Here is a 17,368-nt window from a genome sequence, read left to right on the forward strand (position 1 = left end):
GGATTCTTTTGGTCTGAGGTGAGGCCTGGGAAACTATTTAAAAAATAAATCTCCAGGTAAGTTTACAGTTCAGCCTGGTTTGGGAACCCCTGCAATAAAGTAGTGATTATACACCTGAAAGAAAGGGCCCCAGACCAGGCAACATGACTTTCCCAATGTCACACAGGGTGTTGGTAGCAACATTCCTTCTATCTCTTTGTAGCAAATTTTCTCTGCACCTTGGTGCCAGGCAACCCAACTGTAACTATCTGAAAAACAATGGTTGGGCTTATTGTCTGCTTCTAGGAAAGATTTCTGTTCCTTATGTTACTCTCTCCTTGGAAGAGAGTTTCTGTTCCTTATGTTACTCTCTCCTTGGAAGAGTCTCACCTGGGGTGAGACTGGCTATTCCTAGCAAGTCCCAGGTAAGGACTTTGAAGGACAACAGAGGAAACAGAGGCCTTCTCAGACTCTTGGAGTCTAGATGGCTTCCTTGTATGATTTGAGAGCTGAGATTTCCCCAGCTTGTGACCCCTGGAGCCAAATACTGGATTATCTGTTGCACTGGATTATCTGTGCCTGGACCCTGCAGCTGCACAGAGAATTGTGTGTTGCCCGTGTAGGCTGAAGCTCTCTATCCATCCTGTGCATATTTGCTCCTGCCTGTGGTGAGGGAGCAGAGGGGGATGATGTATGGTAGCTGGGCAGGCATGGGGGATGGATGAGAACTCAGCTACAGAGCTTGCTGGGAGACTCACACCCCATTGGAGCTGGGATTGATTGGCTGGAACTTTCTCGCCCTTCTCAGTTTGTCTCAGAGCCAGCAGCCTGCACTGTGTCCTCTGGGCATCCCTGTGGAGAGGGAATTGCTTTCAAGGTCACGGAAGCTCTGGGTATCTCAGTGGTGGTCTACCATATACCTTCTTCCCAGAGGCAGAGACCCTCCACTCAAGTGACCCTCAGATAGACTTCTTTTCCTGAACCCCTTCTCTCTGTATCTTGTCTCCTTTTTGTGTCTTTCTCGTTTTTCCCCTTCTACCTGCAGCTCACCTTAATGACTTTCTCTCCTGGGTGCTATATCTGTAGAATGTGTGGAATATGACCTGTGCCGACAGATTTTGCAAGGGTCTCAAAAGAGTGAGTGAGAAATCTAAGGTGGTGTCAAGGTTACTGAGGATGGTGGGCGAACTTAATGCTGTTAATACTCTAACATGGGTCCAGGCACAAATGTCTGTGCTATCATCTACTTTCCCAGGAGACCGTTTTTAGGAAAGTGTCTAGCTCCCTTCCAAGCCAATTTCTTCTCTCCCTGATTTGCCAGTGGGTCATATGAGGTAGCTCTTAAACAGTACATGTGCTAAACACTCATGTGTGGGACAGGGGGTAGACCCATGACTGGAGTTAGGAGGCTGGGTCCCAGCTCCACCATTTTCAGGCTGTGGCTCTTGGCCAAGTCATTTCGAAAACCTTTTGGAGCCATTGCTTGCCTCCCAGGTTTGTCACAGGACTCAAAAATGACCAGAGAGGTGAAAGCACTTTGCAAACCAAAAAGTTCCTTACAACTGTCAGTTGTTGCTACAGGGTTCCAAGGAGAGAGTAACATAAAGAACAGCCCACTTTTCAGGGTTTACTGTCCAAAGGGGAAGACAATCTCCTGGGCTTCACCAGGAAGTCCTGAGAACTTTCTGCAAAGCACTAAGAACTTTCTGTGCCGAGGGCTCCCCCGTGAGGAGGATTGGTTCCAGGCAGCTGGTGTGATGAAAGAAGACTCCCCGGAAGAGGAGAGCGAACTCTTATCTCCCTTAGCCTGGGGCAAAGCTGCACTCCTTAAGCTGTTTCTTGAAAAAAAACCTAAATGCAGCCCCGTGGGGAGCTGGGTAACAATTGTGGAAGTCACGGGCTGTACTTGCTGTGGAATTCAGACTCCACAGGGTGCAGTGTGAGTCCTAGAAGCAGGGCCCCACCCACTGCCTGAACAGCTGCTTTCTGGCTGGGAGGAGCAGTTTTCCCACCTCCAGGAAATGAAGCTAAGATGGGACCTAGTGGTCCTCCCAGAGAGAGCTGTAGGGCAGAGCGTGGGGTGTCATCCTAACACGCCCACTGCCTTCTTCCCCCTGAGCATAACCTCTTTCTCTCTTGCCCACTCCTTCTTCTCTCCCTCTGGAGGGAAGGACAATTCACAGCCCTAGAAAGACAAACCTCTCTCCCTCCCAGGGTTGATGAGAGGAAGAAATGAGAAAATGCATCTCAAGCACAGGTATATAAAAAGCTCACTGAATGGCTTTTTTGTGATTATTTATCTTTGGGCCCATCCCCTTCACTCCCTGTGCCTCATGTTTCCCATTTACTCTGAGGAAGTTAGACCAAGTGATGATAGTCAAGGACTTTCCCCTTTAAGAGCAGATCTCTTTCGGTTGCATGTAATGATCTTCTGTAGCCAGCCTCAGGTTTTTGTTTGCCTTTTTGTTTTAAGTAAGCTCCGTGCCCAGAGTAAGGCTTGAACTCACACACCGGAAATCGAGAGTCCCATGCACTACTGACTGAACCAGCCAGGCACCGTAGTGTAGCCTCAGTTTTATGAGCTGTGAAATGGGACACCTGGACCGGGTAGAAAATCCTCACAAGACTGAGGCTTTTGTCAGCACCCGCAAAGCAAGGGCAAATACAGCGTGTCTGCCAAATGCAGTGCCTGACATCCGATGAGTCCTCAGTAAATACTATGGAATGAATGAATAAATGAACAAATGAATGCAGTGGGTATACTGTTTTCACTCCACCATGCTGTCTCTGTAAGATGTTTACACTAATTTACTACTATCATTACTAGAAGACAGCACCCCGGCCCTCTGGGAGGGCCTCCAGCTTGACTCTGCCCCACAAGTAAAACAGGGAACAGGAAGCGGTTGTCTTAGTCTGTCCAGGCTGCTGTAACAGAATGCCATAGACTGGTTGGCTTAAAAACAACAGAAAGTTATTTTTCACAGTTCTGGAGGCTGGGAAGCCCAAAGTCAAGGCATTCACAGCTTCAGAGTCTTGTGAGAACCTGCTTCCTGGATCACAGACGGCCATCTTTTTGCTGTGTCCTCACATGGGAGAAGAGGCAAGGGTATTCTCTGGGGTCTCTTTTGCAAGGACACTAATCTCATTCCTGAGGGACTCTACCCTCATATCGTCCTCACCTCCCAAAGGCCCCACCTCCAAATACCATCACACTGGTGATTAGGTTTCAACATATGAATTTCACGGGGTGATATAAGCATTCAATCTGTAGCACAGGTTCTCAAACCTTAGTCTTCTGAATAAATATCCCTGGGTAGCTTGCTAAATAGCAGATTCCTGGACCCACCCCAGAGATACTGAAACAGAATCTCTATGAGAGAGGCCTAGAAATCTGCCCTTGTGTGGTTCCTTTTTAAAACTTATTGTTAATAAGTTTACTCAATTATTGTTAATAAGTAAATACTTATTATTTAAATAAGTAATAATTATTGTGTAATTTAATTGTTAATAAGTTTACCTATTACTGTTTATAAGTTTTGGGGTGCCTGGCTGGCTCATTCAGTTGAGTAGTTGAGCGTCTGACTATGTTGGCTCAGGTCATGATCCAAGGTTGTGGGATGGAGCCCAGCATCAGGCTGCATGCTGGGCATAGAGTCTGCTTAAGAGTCTCTCTCTCTCCCTCTGCTCCTATCCCCTGACTCATGCACTCTCTTTCTCTCTCTAAAATTAAAAAAAAAAAAAAATTTAAATATATTGCCATTGATAATTTTCAACTTACTGTTGAAATATTAAAATGTATACAAAAGTAGAGCCAATAGTATAACAAACCCCAAGTCCCTATGACTCAGCATAAAAAATTTTTAACACATGACAATCTGGTTTCATATCTACCCTCACCTACTTTCCCTCCAAATCCTAGACGTCAGATTGTTTCATCCTTACATTCTTTTGTTTATATTTCTAAAAGACAAGTACTTACCAAAAAAATCCTAAAATAACAATAATTCCTTAATATTATCAAAAGTACAGTCATTCAAATTTCCTAATTATTTCATAAATATTTTTACAGTTGATTTGTTCAAATCAGGATCCAAAGATCCACAACTCGCAACTGATATGTCTTTTAGTCAGTGTTTAAAAAAATATTTTTTTAATAATCTTGGACTCACATGGAAGTTGCAAAAATGACACAGAGCTCCTGTGTACCCTTTCCCCAGCTTCCCTCAGTGCGTATAGTAATGATCACAACCAGGAAACTGACATTTAAAACTACAAACTTTATTTGGATTTCACCAAATATACTCATTTTTCTTTTCTTTCTTTTTTTGAGAGAGAGGAGGGGCAGAGGGAAAGACAGAATCTTAAGCAGAGGCATAAGAGCATAGAGCCCATGCAGAGCCGGATGCAGGGCTCGAACTCATGAACTGTGAGGTCATAACCTGAAGCCAATATCAAGAGTCAGACACTTAACTGACTGAGACACCCAGACATCCCCAAATGCACTCATTTTTCATTTTTTTCTTTTGTATATAGTTCTGTGAAATTTTATAACATGTATAGGTTTGTGGAACCACAATCAAGACACAGACCTGTGACCCAGAGAAAGTCCCATATGCTATGTCTTTATACACTCTCCTCCCCACCTCTAACTCCTGGCAACCACTGATCTATCATGAGTAGAGTGGCACAGAACTTCCTATGCAGGCTTTGTAGTAAGCTCTATGGAAGGCTGAGCCTGGGACACTGGTGAACATGCCCCTGCCCCGGCCCAACACACACACACACACACACACACACACACACACACACACACACACACACATATATATATATATATATATATATATATATATATATATATATACTATCACCTCCCCTGGGAACTAACTGGGAACTAACCCAAGTGGTTGGAGGGTATGCACCTAGGGGAGGGGGCAATGCCCACCAGGGCCAAGTTGGGGGTCAGGTCAGAGGGCTGTGAAATTGTCCTAAGGCCCATATGCACACAACTATACCTCTCACTCCAAGGGTGGGTGGGGAGCCTGGAGGGAGGAGCACCTTGGAGCACAACCAGGCTGTGTGACTGGACAGTTCTGGGTGTTTCATACTGCCTGGGTCTCTGCCCCTGCATTCCAGGACCACAAGGACAAGCGCAAACCCTCTTCTACACAAAAGCCTGCCGGATGCTTGAAGGCAGCACCCCCCGCCCCAAAAGACTGGCTTTCTGCAGTTTACAAAGATTATTGCATCTGACCCTCGCAGCTCTTGTTTTGTTGTTTCTATTTTACAGAAGGGGAAATCGACTCAGAAAGAATAAATGCATTGTCCAAAGTCACACAGAATTTTAATGTAAATCCTTTTCTACCTTGTCTTCCCCTGTCACATTCCCTTGAACCTTGTCTTCCTCAAGCTAAAGGAAATCTAAGCTCAATTCCTCTTAACTGCCATGACAGTATCCTTCACTTTTTTCTCCAAGTGCCAGGATGGACGACTCAGGATGACAGAGCCTGCCTTCTGGGCAGGGAGGGGCAGAAGCTGAAATAGAAATTTTTCCTTTGGAGAATGAGGGGAAGGTGGGCCCCATCTGGCTATAGGCCAGATACCTGGTGGGGAGAGCTGGAGAGTACCATCACCCATTCTGGGGGGAGTGTGGAAATGAGGGGGTGCTTTCTATAGGAGGGGCTGTGGAGTCCCCAGGGACAGGTCACTCTGTATCAGCAGAGTCACTGGGTACAGGCCTACAGGCCTATGGGGAGGGGGGGCAGGCAGGAGCAGGAAGTTGGTCCTGATAAGGGATTTGAAATGGTGTGGGGGGCTCAAATGGGGGCACAAATGGGGAAGTAGACTTTTCCAGACACACACACAGAGGAGCAGAGACTTCCACAGATACACAGCAGGTACCCAGGTCTGGACACAACATGGCTGCCACTTGGAGCTCTCATAGAGGAGTCGTGTGCCCAGGCTGTGCAGTAGAAGAGGGTACATCCTCAACTAGGTCCTTGATGGCTCCCACCAAGCTTCAGAGACAGGGCCTTATTTGAGCCACAAACACTCAGGACACAGTGGGATGGACCAGTGTCTGTCCCATAGGGTTACAACATGCCATCAGAGAGGGTAGGAGCAACCCAAGGTCACACAGCTAATGTGTGTAAAGCCTCGACCTTGTTCTCCAAGGTCTGGGTCTGGAAGAACACAGTCTGTCTAGCCCAGACTGAGAGCCATAAGAAGGAGATACAGGTGTTTGAGGAACCTAGGTTATCTCTGGCTTCTCTCAACCCTTCCACCTGCCAGCCTGTCAGCTTGTATTGAGGCAGATGCCAGGGAGCCCTGTGGATGAGCTGGGAACTTTTGAAGTTCCTTCAGAATGGATCATTTATATTTCCCACAACATAAGATTCTGTGCTTTTCACTCTTTACCAGGCAAACTCCTGCCCATTCTATAAAACTCAGCTCAGAGGTACAACAAATAACCATGTAGAAAACCACAGAGGGAGTCACATCACATTCCAAAGAATCTTACAGACCATGATCTCCAACCACAATGCAATATAATTAGAAGTCAACAAGAAAAATATAAACCTCCCATAGGCTGAGAAACTAAAATCGTACTTCTAAATCATCCATGAGTTAAAGAGGAAATGACAATGAAATTTCAAAATATTTAGAACTGAATGATAAGGAAAGCACAAGCGGTTTCTATTTCCTTTGTGGAGTCACAGTCCCTGGGCTCACGTGCCAAGCATTTAACTTCTATTGCCTCTCCAGCCACACTCTGCATCCTCCTCCCTCCAGCTTTAGGCCCTGGAAGGCCCACCTCAATGGGCTGTATAGAGGTTCCCTTGTCCAGGCTTTGGGTAGGATTTTCCCCCAGACCTTTGCACTATGATTGCTCTGAGCTGGGTATGTCCATCGAGCTTAGGCCACAGCTCCAGTCAGTAGCCCCCTCCTCATAGTTCCCACTTTTACCACTCCCTCCTAGCACCCCTGCAGCTTGGGGGTGACAGCTTCAGCCTAGGGTAGATAGCAAAGGGCTGCTCTTGCTAGCCCTTCAGTGATATGCCATCCCTGTGGTTTCCCTACACATTAACTACACCTCTAAATAGTGCCTCCTTTAAACTCTCCTTAAAGTGCCCAATTTGAGTGTTCCATGTGCTTCCTGCGGATAACCCCGCTCTTACAAAGGGCTTGCCATCAGTCCATAACCGTGTTCTCACTTCTGGATGACTGAGCTCTGGCCTTGTATTAGCTCTGAGTGTTGGACCTACTGCTGACTTGTAAGCATCTGAGGTCAGCCACTGGGTCAGCTTCCTCACCTGATCCCAGGCTCTCAGTGCACAGTCGTGCTCAGTAAAGGTATTGATTAGGATATCAAACAAATGAAGGACTAGATTAGAATTCCTTCTGCATACGCTAGAGCATGTGATTGTTTGCTTATAGGGGATTTGGGGAAGAGTGAAGACTCAGACATCATATATAAAAAAAAAAAACTTTAGACTGGGCAAAAATAAGTGCTTAACAAAAGAATGAATCCTCAGTTCTAGGAGCTGGGATTCTTAAGGATCCAGTCTGTTCTCATGCCATCAAGCAAGCAGAAGATCCAAACACAAGAGGAACCCAGTGATCTGTGCAATGCTAAATGCCTACCTCCTGCTGCCAGCTCCCCCTACCCCACACCTGCTCATCTTCTGCACCCCTCCAGAGTGACTTCTGTAGCCCGTATCTCTGCCTTGGCCCTCCCACCCTAGAAGGCCTCCAACCTTCCCTTCCATCCCAGGAGAGTCAGCCAACTGGTCTCTGGGCCTGGGGACCACGGACCAAGTCCGCCCAAGTCGTGGTATGGGATATCTGTCTGCCCTCAGGGGAGGAACCTAAGCTGAAAAGTAGAGAGAGCAGATCAGGTCTTAAAGGTTTGGATTTGGTTGGAAGAAAGGAGGTAAAGAAGATATTTCAAACTGGGAAGAGCTGGAACAAAGGTCTTGGGGAAATGGGGTGACTTTGAGGAGTGAGGAGAATCTGCCCAGCCTGAGCAAAGCTCCCAGGCATGGTTCTGGGGGGGGGGGGGGTGTAAGCCTGTCATCTGAGCATTGTCCTTTCAGTGCTGGGTGAGGGACTCAGCTTGTGTTTACCAAAGCATTTATTCACTCAGCAAATGGCCATTAATTAAGTGCCAGCTATGTGCCAGGCACCATGCCAGGAACCGAGGGTATGAGAGCGGATAGGGCAGACCCGATCCTGATTGAGCTCAGGGACAAGTGGAACACAGACAGGAAACCACCATTACCTAGCAGCCCCTTGTTTCTGCTCCACACAGAAGCTGGGCCTGTCCCCATTTTACAGTCGAGGAAGCGGAGGCTGCCTCTGTGGCAGAAGTCCAAGGGGACTCGGCCAGGGCCAGCTGCTCAGTCCGTCCTTTGCCCAGCGGGAAGCTGGGAGCACGATTCGGACTTCCCGGAAAGGCGGGCGTGCGTCTGTGCACTGGGAGGGGGTCCCCTTTCCCCGCCCCTTCCCCGCCCGGCGGCCGCGGCGCTTCGGGCCGGGAGGGCGGGGGCGGAGCTGGCGTCGCCGCGGGGGCGGAGGGCGACCGCGGCCCGGCGGGGCGGGCGGGCCGGTGGACAGGCGAGAGAACCGGCCCAGCAGGAGAACGGGAGGAGGACGCGACCCAGCGTGTTGGGGATGTGACCCTGCGGCCAGAGAGGAGGACCGAGGCGGTCCCCGTGAGTGAGCGCCCGCGCCCCCGCCGCGCGCACGGCCCAGCCTCGCTGCCACTTTCATTTCTTCGGCTGTCCCGGCGTGGCCTCGACCGGAGGCGACGTCCGCCCCAAGGCAGGCTGGCCGCAGGCGCTCGGTCCGGGGTCCGAGGCTCAGAGCTGTGAAAGTCGGGGTTGGGGGTGGCGGTGTTTGAGGGGGGCGTGTCTTCGGGAGCGGAAACGTCAGGCCTGCGCCTCTGGGTCCTAAGACAGGTCTGTCCCGGCAGCTGGGCGAGGGGGTCAGGGGGTTCAGGGGGAAGGCAAGGGGTGGGCGAGGGTGACCGGGCGCGGTGGGAAGAGCGTGGAGTCCTGCCCCTACCTTTCTCTTGGATCTCTGCCCTCAGGGCGCCCCCGCACACCCATCCTACAGCTGTAGACTGCATTCTGGGTTCAAACTGGGTCCAGCCCCTGTCCAAGATCCTGGGCCAGATCAGAGTAGTGGCAGGTGTGGCTCTGGCAGGGGGGTGGTAAATGTCAGGAACAGACAGGGCCATTCTGTGGTCTTTTGGGAAGCCCACCCAGATGCCCACCCAGGGAGTGAGTCATCACTGGGTACTTTAGGAGTAAAAGGACACCGAGAATTAGCAGCAGGGACTGAGAGGCAGAAATGGCCATGATTCAGGGAAGAGACAGAGGTTCTGTGAGGGATGGAAACTCAGCAAGGGCATGGGAGTGGGAAGTGAAGAGACAAGGGGTGTGTATAGATTCCCTCCCTCCCCTTCCTGAAGCTTACTTACATTTTCTTGGGGAAAGACCCAGGTCTTGACATTCTACAGCCAGAAGATGGGAGTCTAGCTCACTGTCAGGTCACTTAAGGTGTTGTGGGGGCAAGAGGGAGGTTCAGCATGTTGGGGGAACAGGAATTAGGTTCATCTAATTGGTGGGAATATGCTTCTCCTCTCCCCCCACTCCCCTCCTTTCTCTCCCTCCACTCCGCTCATTTCCCCTTACCTCCACCAGACCAGTGACCAGCCAGTACAAGAAAATGGTCCTTTACTCATTGTCATGGGCTGCGCCCCACCTTATCCTGGTTCCCAATTCAATCATTAGAGATCCCCTACCAGAAACTTGCTTTGTGAATGGTGGCTCCTCAGAAAGAGGACCTCCGTTTCCCCATCTGTGCAAGAAGTGGGTTGGTCGGTTGATTTTTCAGGGCTCTTTCAACTCTATAGTTCTTGATTATAAGGTTTCCTTAAAACCTGAGCATCAGCTATGTGCCCTGACTTAGGCTGGGGTAGGGGTGGGGCAACAATGGCCAAAGGGCAGCTTCCACCTGAGGAGAAAGGCTTCTGGGTTTAGTGGAGAGGGCTGTGGGAGGAGGTAGCATTCAACCTGGTCATGTGTAGTCAGAAAGACCAGTGGAAGAAAAACATGGGGGCAGGAGGGTGGGGGATCAGGAAACAGCCCTGGGTGGCTGGTGGAGGGAAGTGGGCAGGAAAGGTGGGGTGAGATGATGAATGCTCAGGTGGTAGTCTATTGGTAACTGTCAGTAAAGGGGGCTGTGCAAAGGAGGAGAACCAGGAACCCCACCTAATTGCAGTAGGAATGATTTTTGGAAGCACCTGCCGCAAGCAGAGTTTAGAATGCAGGTGGCATGTGAAGAGTGGAAATCTCCTCTGGGATCAGGAAGTTCAGGAGCCACACTGGGGACTTCTTTGGGTAGAAGTCAAGGATCAGGGAATGGGTGAGATGACTTTCCACATCTCCAAGGGGTTTTTTCAAGAGGACAAGATCCTGCTGGGAGATCTGCCCCTCCTGTCCATACCACCTGTCATTTTCTTGACCATCCCCATCCTGGCCTGCCTGTTATGGGTCCAAGAAAGAATCCTTGTTCCAAACTTCTCCACTAGCCTGACTTGTTGCCTAACCTGATACCTCCCCCAATTGTCACCTTGTTCCTGTCCTCATTCCTCCATTCTTCCCAGCATTATTAGAGACGTGAGAAAGGAAGGTGCTTCATATCAGCTCTGAGGTTAAGGCGAGGCTTTTTTTGTGGCTGTATTCAGCCTCAGTCTAGGGCTAGAGTCAGGACTCAAATTGACAAGGGTCAGGGCCAGGTCAGAGGTCAGCCCGGAGCCACAGCTCAGTGCTTAGCCTACACTCAGGCTTAGCCCTCAGTCTATGGCTAAATTCCATTCTCAGCAGGTACCTGGGTCTGATTTTCCCAAGATCTCACACATGCACAGCGTAGGTGAGGTGACTACCACACCAGTCCCAGAAACCTAGTCTGTATCTGAGTGACCCTGGATGTTGCATGGGTGAGACTCATGCCTGCTACGGGGGTCACCCAGCCATGGAAAAGCTGAGACTAGAACCCACGACCCCTGCCTGCCTCCAAGCCTGCTGTTCCAAACTCTGTTCTGAGTCTGGGATGCCTCCATTTAAGAGGGAAAACAAATTTGTCTGAATTCTAGATAGGCCCAGCTGGGTAGATCTGACTATATTCCCCTACTTTCCAGTGCCAGGCACATAGTAGGTGCTCACCGAGCTTGTACTGTCAGGTGCAGGGGGAGCCGGCAGCTTGTTCAGTTTTGGGTCTGGAGGAGGCTGGCTTGGTAGGGAGGGATCTCTAGCCACTGTTGGAGGAAGTGGTACCCATCTGGACCTGCCACCTCCCCCTCTCCTCTAGTGCCTGCAGCCACACTCAGAGGCCACCAGCTGGCCACATGAGGTCCCTTTCCTCTTTTGGGGGTAATAAAAGGAAAGTACATTTTTGGTAGAAAAGTCCCTCCCGCTCCCTGGGAATCCCCGGTGGCCGGATGGACTCGGGATATCCCAGAGGAAGCTGAAGGCGGGGCCTTGCTCCCTACCCCAACCCCCAGCACAATACAGCCAGCCTCTCCCACGCTGCACCACCTGGTCCACAGGGCACCCCTGAGGTCATCTTATCCAGGCCCCTGCCTCCTGGAGGGCCTGCAGGAAGCCTCTGCCACCTCTCTAATAGTCAACAGTAAGTCTGATGAGCACCTGTTTGGAGCCCAGGCCCAGACCTCTGTGAGATGCAGTGAAAGGGGAGAGGTAGCAAAATGAGATGGGGGGGGGGGGGGCGCTGTGGGTGCTTGGCAGGGGGAGCAAGGGTAGCTTAGAAATAGGGCAGAGGTCCTGGACCTAGGGGATGAGGAGGACTTAGACTCCAGGCAAAGGCTGAGGTGGGCCAAAAGCTGAGAGTGAGAGGGAAATGATGTGTTGGGAAGTCAAAGCCCTTTTGGCGAGGACCTCACCACCATGCTCTCCCCGTGCCCTTGGCCCTGGCAGGGCAGCCACAGGTCCTTCCCCTGGACACCTTGCCCTCAGCCCCGCCTGGCCATGGCACTGTGCCTGAAGCAGGTGTTTGCCAAGGACAAGACATTCCGGCCTCGGAAGCGCTTCGAACCAGGCACACAGCGCTTCGAGCTGTACAAGAAGGCACAGGCATCACTCAAGTCAGGCCTGGACCTGCGCACTGTGGTGAGGCTGCCACCAGGAGAGAACATCGACGACTGGATCGCCGTGCACGTGGTGGACTTCTTCAATCGCATCAACCTCATCTATGGCACCATGGCTGAGCGCTGCAGTGAGACTAGCTGCCCAGTCATGGCCGGAGGGCCCCGCTATGAGTACCGCTGGCAGGACGAGCGCCAGTATAGGCGGCCTGCCAAGCTCTCAGCGCCGCGCTACATGGCCTTGCTCATGGACTGGATTGAGGGCCTCATCAATGACGAGGACGTCTTTCCCACTCGTGTTGGTGAGTGCCACCTGGCAGGCAAATCAGGCCTGGCCAGGGAGGGAAGGAGCCACGAGAGGCCATTCTACAGATGAGGCATTTAGTTTGACACAGCAATTCCGTAAGGGGTTGGGGGGGGGGCATGATTTTCATCCCTATTTTGTAGAAGAGGAAACAGCCTCAGAGAGGTTAAGTGTCTGTTCAAAATTAGGCATCTTAACCTAGGACTACGTGGTTCTGTTTGGGGCCCTTGTCTGAGGCTTAAGTGTCCTTCCAGGAACCACCCTGGCAAGACCACTATGATTCTCAGAACCTTCTAGAACAGATGTCTCTAGGTGCTCCTAACAGGTCACCTTGCCTTGGCTGACTGACTTGCAACCTCCTGGGAGCTCCCTCTGACTCCCTGCTCCAGGAAAGGGAAAGGGTGGGGATTGGGAAGGCCAGATTGTATCTCCACCTCAGGGGGCTCAGAGGGCAGAATTTTCCCTTGTTAGGCCCAAGCCAAGGGGCCTTTTCTTATCTCAGCTGGGCAGCCTGGGCCCGTGAGGGTGGGGAGAGGAGATGAGTGAAGTCACACTGGCCCTGCTTCCCCACCCAAGGGCAGCAAGAGTGGGTGTCAGCCCAGGAGCTGAGCAGGCATGACACCATATTCATCACAGCAGCCCCACCCCCACCTGGCCTCCCATTCCTCCACATCAAGGCTGTAGGAATCAGAGATGGGTTGGGCAGGGTGGTCAAGCCCAGAGGGGAGATGTCTGAATACTGAGAGAGGCTGGGCACTGAGTCATGATTCAGTGCTCACAGCCCCTCCCCAGCTGGGGGCCTGCCATTTCCTGCACCATCATGCCCAACAGTGGGCATCTGTATTTCACATAGGAGGAACTGAGGCCAACAGAGGCAGTGCACTGAATCAGGAGGCATTCAGAAGTGCAGCTCAGGTCTCTTAAGACCCAGGGCCCCAAGTCTAGATGGGCAGGACAAGTCTGAGGAATATGGGCTGGGCCTAGTAGGGCTCACAGGGAGGCAGGGCTTAACCCCACCTGAGAGCAGTGAGGACCAGTATGGAGCAGGGTGGACCAGTGTGGGCCTGTGTCTGGGCTCTTATTCTCTTGTAGCCTCTTCTAACTCAGGACTGTGAGCCCCAGGTGTCTGTACCTTAACCCTGGGGATGACTCTGCCACAGCAGAGAAGATGGCATCGCCACCAAGATCTCTACCCTGAGTGTGAGGGTCTGTGCAGAAATTGTGTCTTTTTCACAGGTACCGGGCTTCCCTCAGGCAGGGGCTGTGGCATTTATCTCTGCGGGTCACAGCAGTGCAGTGCCAACAGCATTTTAATCCTGCCTTCTGTCTGTCTAATCAAGAAGCATGGCCTTGGGCAAGTGGCTTCACTGTCGTGTGTCACCATCACACACTTCTACTTTATCATATCTATAAGGGCTATGGTACCCATTACCATATGAAGCAAAAGGTGAGGAGGGCCCAGCACAGAACTTGGCTCAAAGATGGAAGGTTCTTCGTAAGTGTTATTGAATAGTTGAAGGAATGAGAGATATCTGAACTAGTTCTTGAGGATTTTGTAGTTCTCGGGATTGGGGATCTGGGACCTGCTGTGTGAATGTTATGAAAAGGAAGGGTTGGGGTGGGGCTGGAGAAGGAGGTCAGGATCAGATCATGAAAGTCCTTGAGCAGGCACCATGCTGTGCAGTCAGAACTTAATCCCAAAGACCAATGTTTTTAAAAATGGACCCTAGATGTTGATAAAGTCGCCTTGGAATTGTAACCCAGGTGTCACAGGACAGCACCTGCAGACACACATATTCCTGTGGAGAATTTGAACATAACTTTCATCATAGCCAAAGAAGGGTTGGTCAGTGACCCAAGCACAGTTGCAGAGTCCTGCTCAGGGTGATGGGAAAATGTGGGAGATGATTTGTATTTCAGCAAGGGAGGGGCACAGTGAGATTTGTGCTTTGTTCAAAAGGGAAGTGGGGAGAAAGTGGACCATGGTCTCTCTCTGTCCCTGGTAGGGAAGTGGCCATCCTAGGCCTGGAATGGGGAGGGCAGGGTTGGGCAGTGTTTCATCACCAGGATGCTGATCCCCACCACTTCTGCCCATCCCCACCCCCTAGGAGTTCCCTTCCCCAAGAACTTCCAGCAGGTCTGCACCAAGATCCTGACCCGCCTCTTCCGTGTCTTTGTCCACGTCTACATTCACCACTTTGACAGCATCCTCAGCATGGGGGCTGAGGCACATGTCAACACCTGCTATAAACACTTCTACTATTTCATCCGCGAGTTCAGCCTTGTGGACCAGCGGGAGCTAGAGCCACTGGTAAGGCCCCTGTTGCCCTCTCCAACCAAGGCTAGCCTCAGAGTTTTCAGATCCAAAGGCTATCTACTTCAAGAAAATCCAATACCCAAGTGGATAGATTAGAAGAAGGCAATTCATTTAGCAGTGGATTCTGTTCTTTAATAGAGAATTCATTCAAGTCTCAGTTTACAGACTTAAGTCTATAGTCTGGAGTTGGGAGTGGGGGCAGGAAGGGGCCAGGTTCAGGCAGAAGAACAGCCAGGCTCTATAGTTTGGGAAGGGGCTGCCTGGTAGGTTGAGCTCTGACTCATCCCTTTCCGCCTTATGTCTCTGCAGAGGGAGATGACAGAGCGGATCTGTCACTGAACCCAGGTCTGGAGTTGTTGACTGTCAGATGGACCATGTGAACACAGAGTGGCTGGAGAGAGAACCCTCAGTAGTCTGGTAGCAGAGAAATCTGAAGTGCCTGGGACTCTTCCACACACACAAAGCCCCTGAACTTGTGGTTCTCAGGAGTCTGCCCACATGCCCCTTGACTGCTTATGAACGGAGAAGGGGAGAGCTTAAAAGTGGTCAAACAGAAGGAAAAAAGGAGCTACATCTCCACATGAAGTCTAGGGGTGGGATTGGCTAGGTTTCTGCTCCAATACTTGACCCTTCCATGGTGGTTCCCTTGCCTATTTGGGGAATGTGGATGTGGTTGAGTGATAGCAAGAAAGGTACTAGAGAGTGAGCAATCTGTGTGAGTGAATACAGATGACTCTGAGTGTGTGTGAGTGTATGTGTGTGTGTATGTGGTTTTCACCGTGGGGTGTGTCTATAAGAACTAGCTGCTTTAGATCCTCCCTGGCACATAGTAGGCCCTCCATAAATGTTAGGTAAATGGATGAATGGAAGGAAGGAGGGAAGGAAGAAGGAAGTTAATAGGGATTGGGACCACCAGACCACGACCACTGTAGGAGTGATGACAGGTCGTCCCCACTCTGACCATGTGTAAAAGTGCACAAAATGTGATTGTAGATGTAGCTCTATATTTTAACCTTTAGGCTACCGTCTTCCATAAGCATGAGTTCTGGGGAGCTATAGGGAGGTAAGGAGGGGGTCTTGCCCTGGATACCTACACCCCTGGCCCACCACGGACACACGTTCTGATTTGCTCAGCCAAAGATACCCAGGAACTATCATTTCACTCATCCCTCTGCCTCCAGGAAAGCCTGATTATAGACAGCCTCTTGAGGGCTGGGGTTGATCCCTTATATCCACAAAGGTCCTCTGGTCCCTAAACTGGAAATCATATACTCCAGTCTAGCTCCCAGAATCTGTGGACTTGGCTCTCAGGATCTGAAGCCCAGCACAAAATAATCCTCCAGCCCAAGGAGCCAGTGGAACTTGAATTGGGGAACTCCAGAGTCTTTTCTCCCATCCCAGGACACTGAAGATGTGTTACTAGTGAATGGACCCTTCTAGGCTTGGAAAGCCCCCATTCTGCAAGGACCTGCCTCCTTCCCAACCATCCCCGAGACAGTCCAGCTGGTTGGATAGCTATCCACAGAGAAACTGTTGATTTGACACTCCATTACTCAGCACCGCCATGCCCAGCCCTGTGCCCAGATCCACAGGTGGGGAAACTGAAGCAGAAACGGGGCCCTCCCCTCCAAGAGCCTCTACACTGGGAGGCCAGGATGGACAGCCACGAAGGGCCTGAGGATTATCCAGTCTCACAGAATCACTGTGTACCTAGGAGGAAACGGAAGCCCTGAAGAAAGGAGGGAGAAACTGTCCAAGGCCTCATAGCAAGGCTTTTATGGAGTTGGAGTAGAAACCAGGGGTCCTGACTCCCACCTCAGGGCCTGTGGATTGCTACATAGGGAGGTGAGATGCATGTGGAAAGATGGTCTGACAGCCCCTCTCTAGGGCACAACTGTTCCTGCTTTGAGCAAAGACTTCTAGTGAATGCCAGAGTGCCCCACTGCCTCTCAGGTTGGCTGGGGCTGTCTGCTGAGCCAAGCCTCCAAAGTCATGCCCCTCTCAGTGGCCCAGAAGCTGCCTGATCTCTGGGGAAGTGTATGAGGCTCCTGAGGCCAGCCAGCTGGACCTGAGACAGCTGTCTCTGGAGAAGTTCCCAGGGGAAACACTGACCCAGCAGCTTTGCTGGAGGCTCTGGGTTGGGGTGGGGTCCAGGGATCAGAGATTGCCTCAGGGAGGACTGAGGACTGGAAGATGGGTTCTAGGCTGTGGCCAGTGCTGACTGCAGAGGGGTTGGGGAGACGGGAAATCTATTTTTGTGAAACAGAGGGAAGACTTTATTATTGTTATTTTTGGTAAAATAAAGGAGGCAAACTAAAGCGGCACTGGTGGGAAGCTGTGGTCTGGATGCCACATGGCTCCTGGGTAGGCTGTGGAGGGAGCCGGGCCAGAATGGGGAAGGGAAGGCTCTTTGTCCTGAGATCCCAGGCCATGGGGAGGGCTGGCTGGTGTGGTCACGTCTGGCCTAGCTCTACAGGGTGGAGACACTAAGGGTTTCCCAGGGTTCTGGGAATTCTGGACCCAGAACTTCTGGCCTAGTCTAGGACTCTCAGAGTAGGGAGGGTTGGCTCTTGACTTTGGGGAATTCAGTCTCTTGGGA

At 51.0% G+C, this 17,368-nt stretch overlaps 2 protein-coding genes across 5 annotated transcripts in view; both read left to right on the plus strand.

Annotated features, from left to right (window-relative positions):
* The first annotated feature begins 8,534 nt into the window (after positions 1–8,534).
* On the plus strand, positions 8,535–17,093 carry MOB3C (MOB kinase activator 3C). Of its 4 annotated transcripts, none has more exons than XM_047084019.1 (4): positions 8,535–8,693; positions 11,982–12,450; positions 14,561–14,763; positions 15,079–17,093. In XM_047084019.1, the coding sequence occupies exons 2-4, from the start codon at positions 12,033–12,035 to the stop codon at positions 15,106–15,108; spliced, it is 651 nt and encodes a 216-aa protein (XP_046939975.1). In that variant the 5' UTR covers positions 8,535–8,693; positions 11,982–12,032; the 3' UTR covers positions 15,109–17,093. The 4 variants fall into 4 exon arrangements, with proteins under 4 accessions (XP_046939975.1, XP_046939976.1, XP_046939974.1 ...); XM_047084020.1 differs by lacking the exon at positions 8,535–8,693 and adding an exon at positions 8,701–8,802; XM_047084018.1 differs by lacking the exon at positions 8,535–8,693 and adding an exon at positions 8,710–8,939.
* MKNK1 (MAPK interacting serine/threonine kinase 1) overlaps positions 8,671–17,368 on the plus strand; it is a 52,625-nt gene continuing 43,927 nt past the window's right edge. The window contains exon 1 of the mRNA XM_047084010.1: positions 8,671–8,693. The gene's annotated coding sequence lies outside the window, so the exon portion shown is untranslated. The remainder of the gene's footprint in view (positions 8,694–17,368) is intronic.

This window comes from Lynx rufus, unplaced genomic scaffold, assembly GCF_022079265.1.
Source record: "Lynx rufus isolate CCGP_SWC_20201006 ecotype Redwood Valley unplaced genomic scaffold, mLynRuf1.p SCAF_2, whole genome shotgun sequence".
NCBI lineage: Eukaryota > Metazoa > Chordata > Mammalia > Carnivora > Felidae > Lynx > Lynx rufus.

Coding starts and splice junctions, on each gene's coding strand:
- MOB3C (XM_047084019.1), top strand. CDS start 12,033: ATGGCACTGTGCCTGAAGCAGGTGTTTGCCAAGGACAAGACATTCCGG. Junction 12,451..14,560: donor CGTCTTTCCCACTCGTGTTG/GTGAGTGCCACC, acceptor CCCACCCCCTAG/GAGTTCCCTTCCCCAAGAAC. Junction 14,764..15,078: donor AGCGGGAGCTAGAGCCACTG/GTAAGGCCCCTG, acceptor ATGTCTCTGCAG/AGGGAGATGACAGAGCGGAT.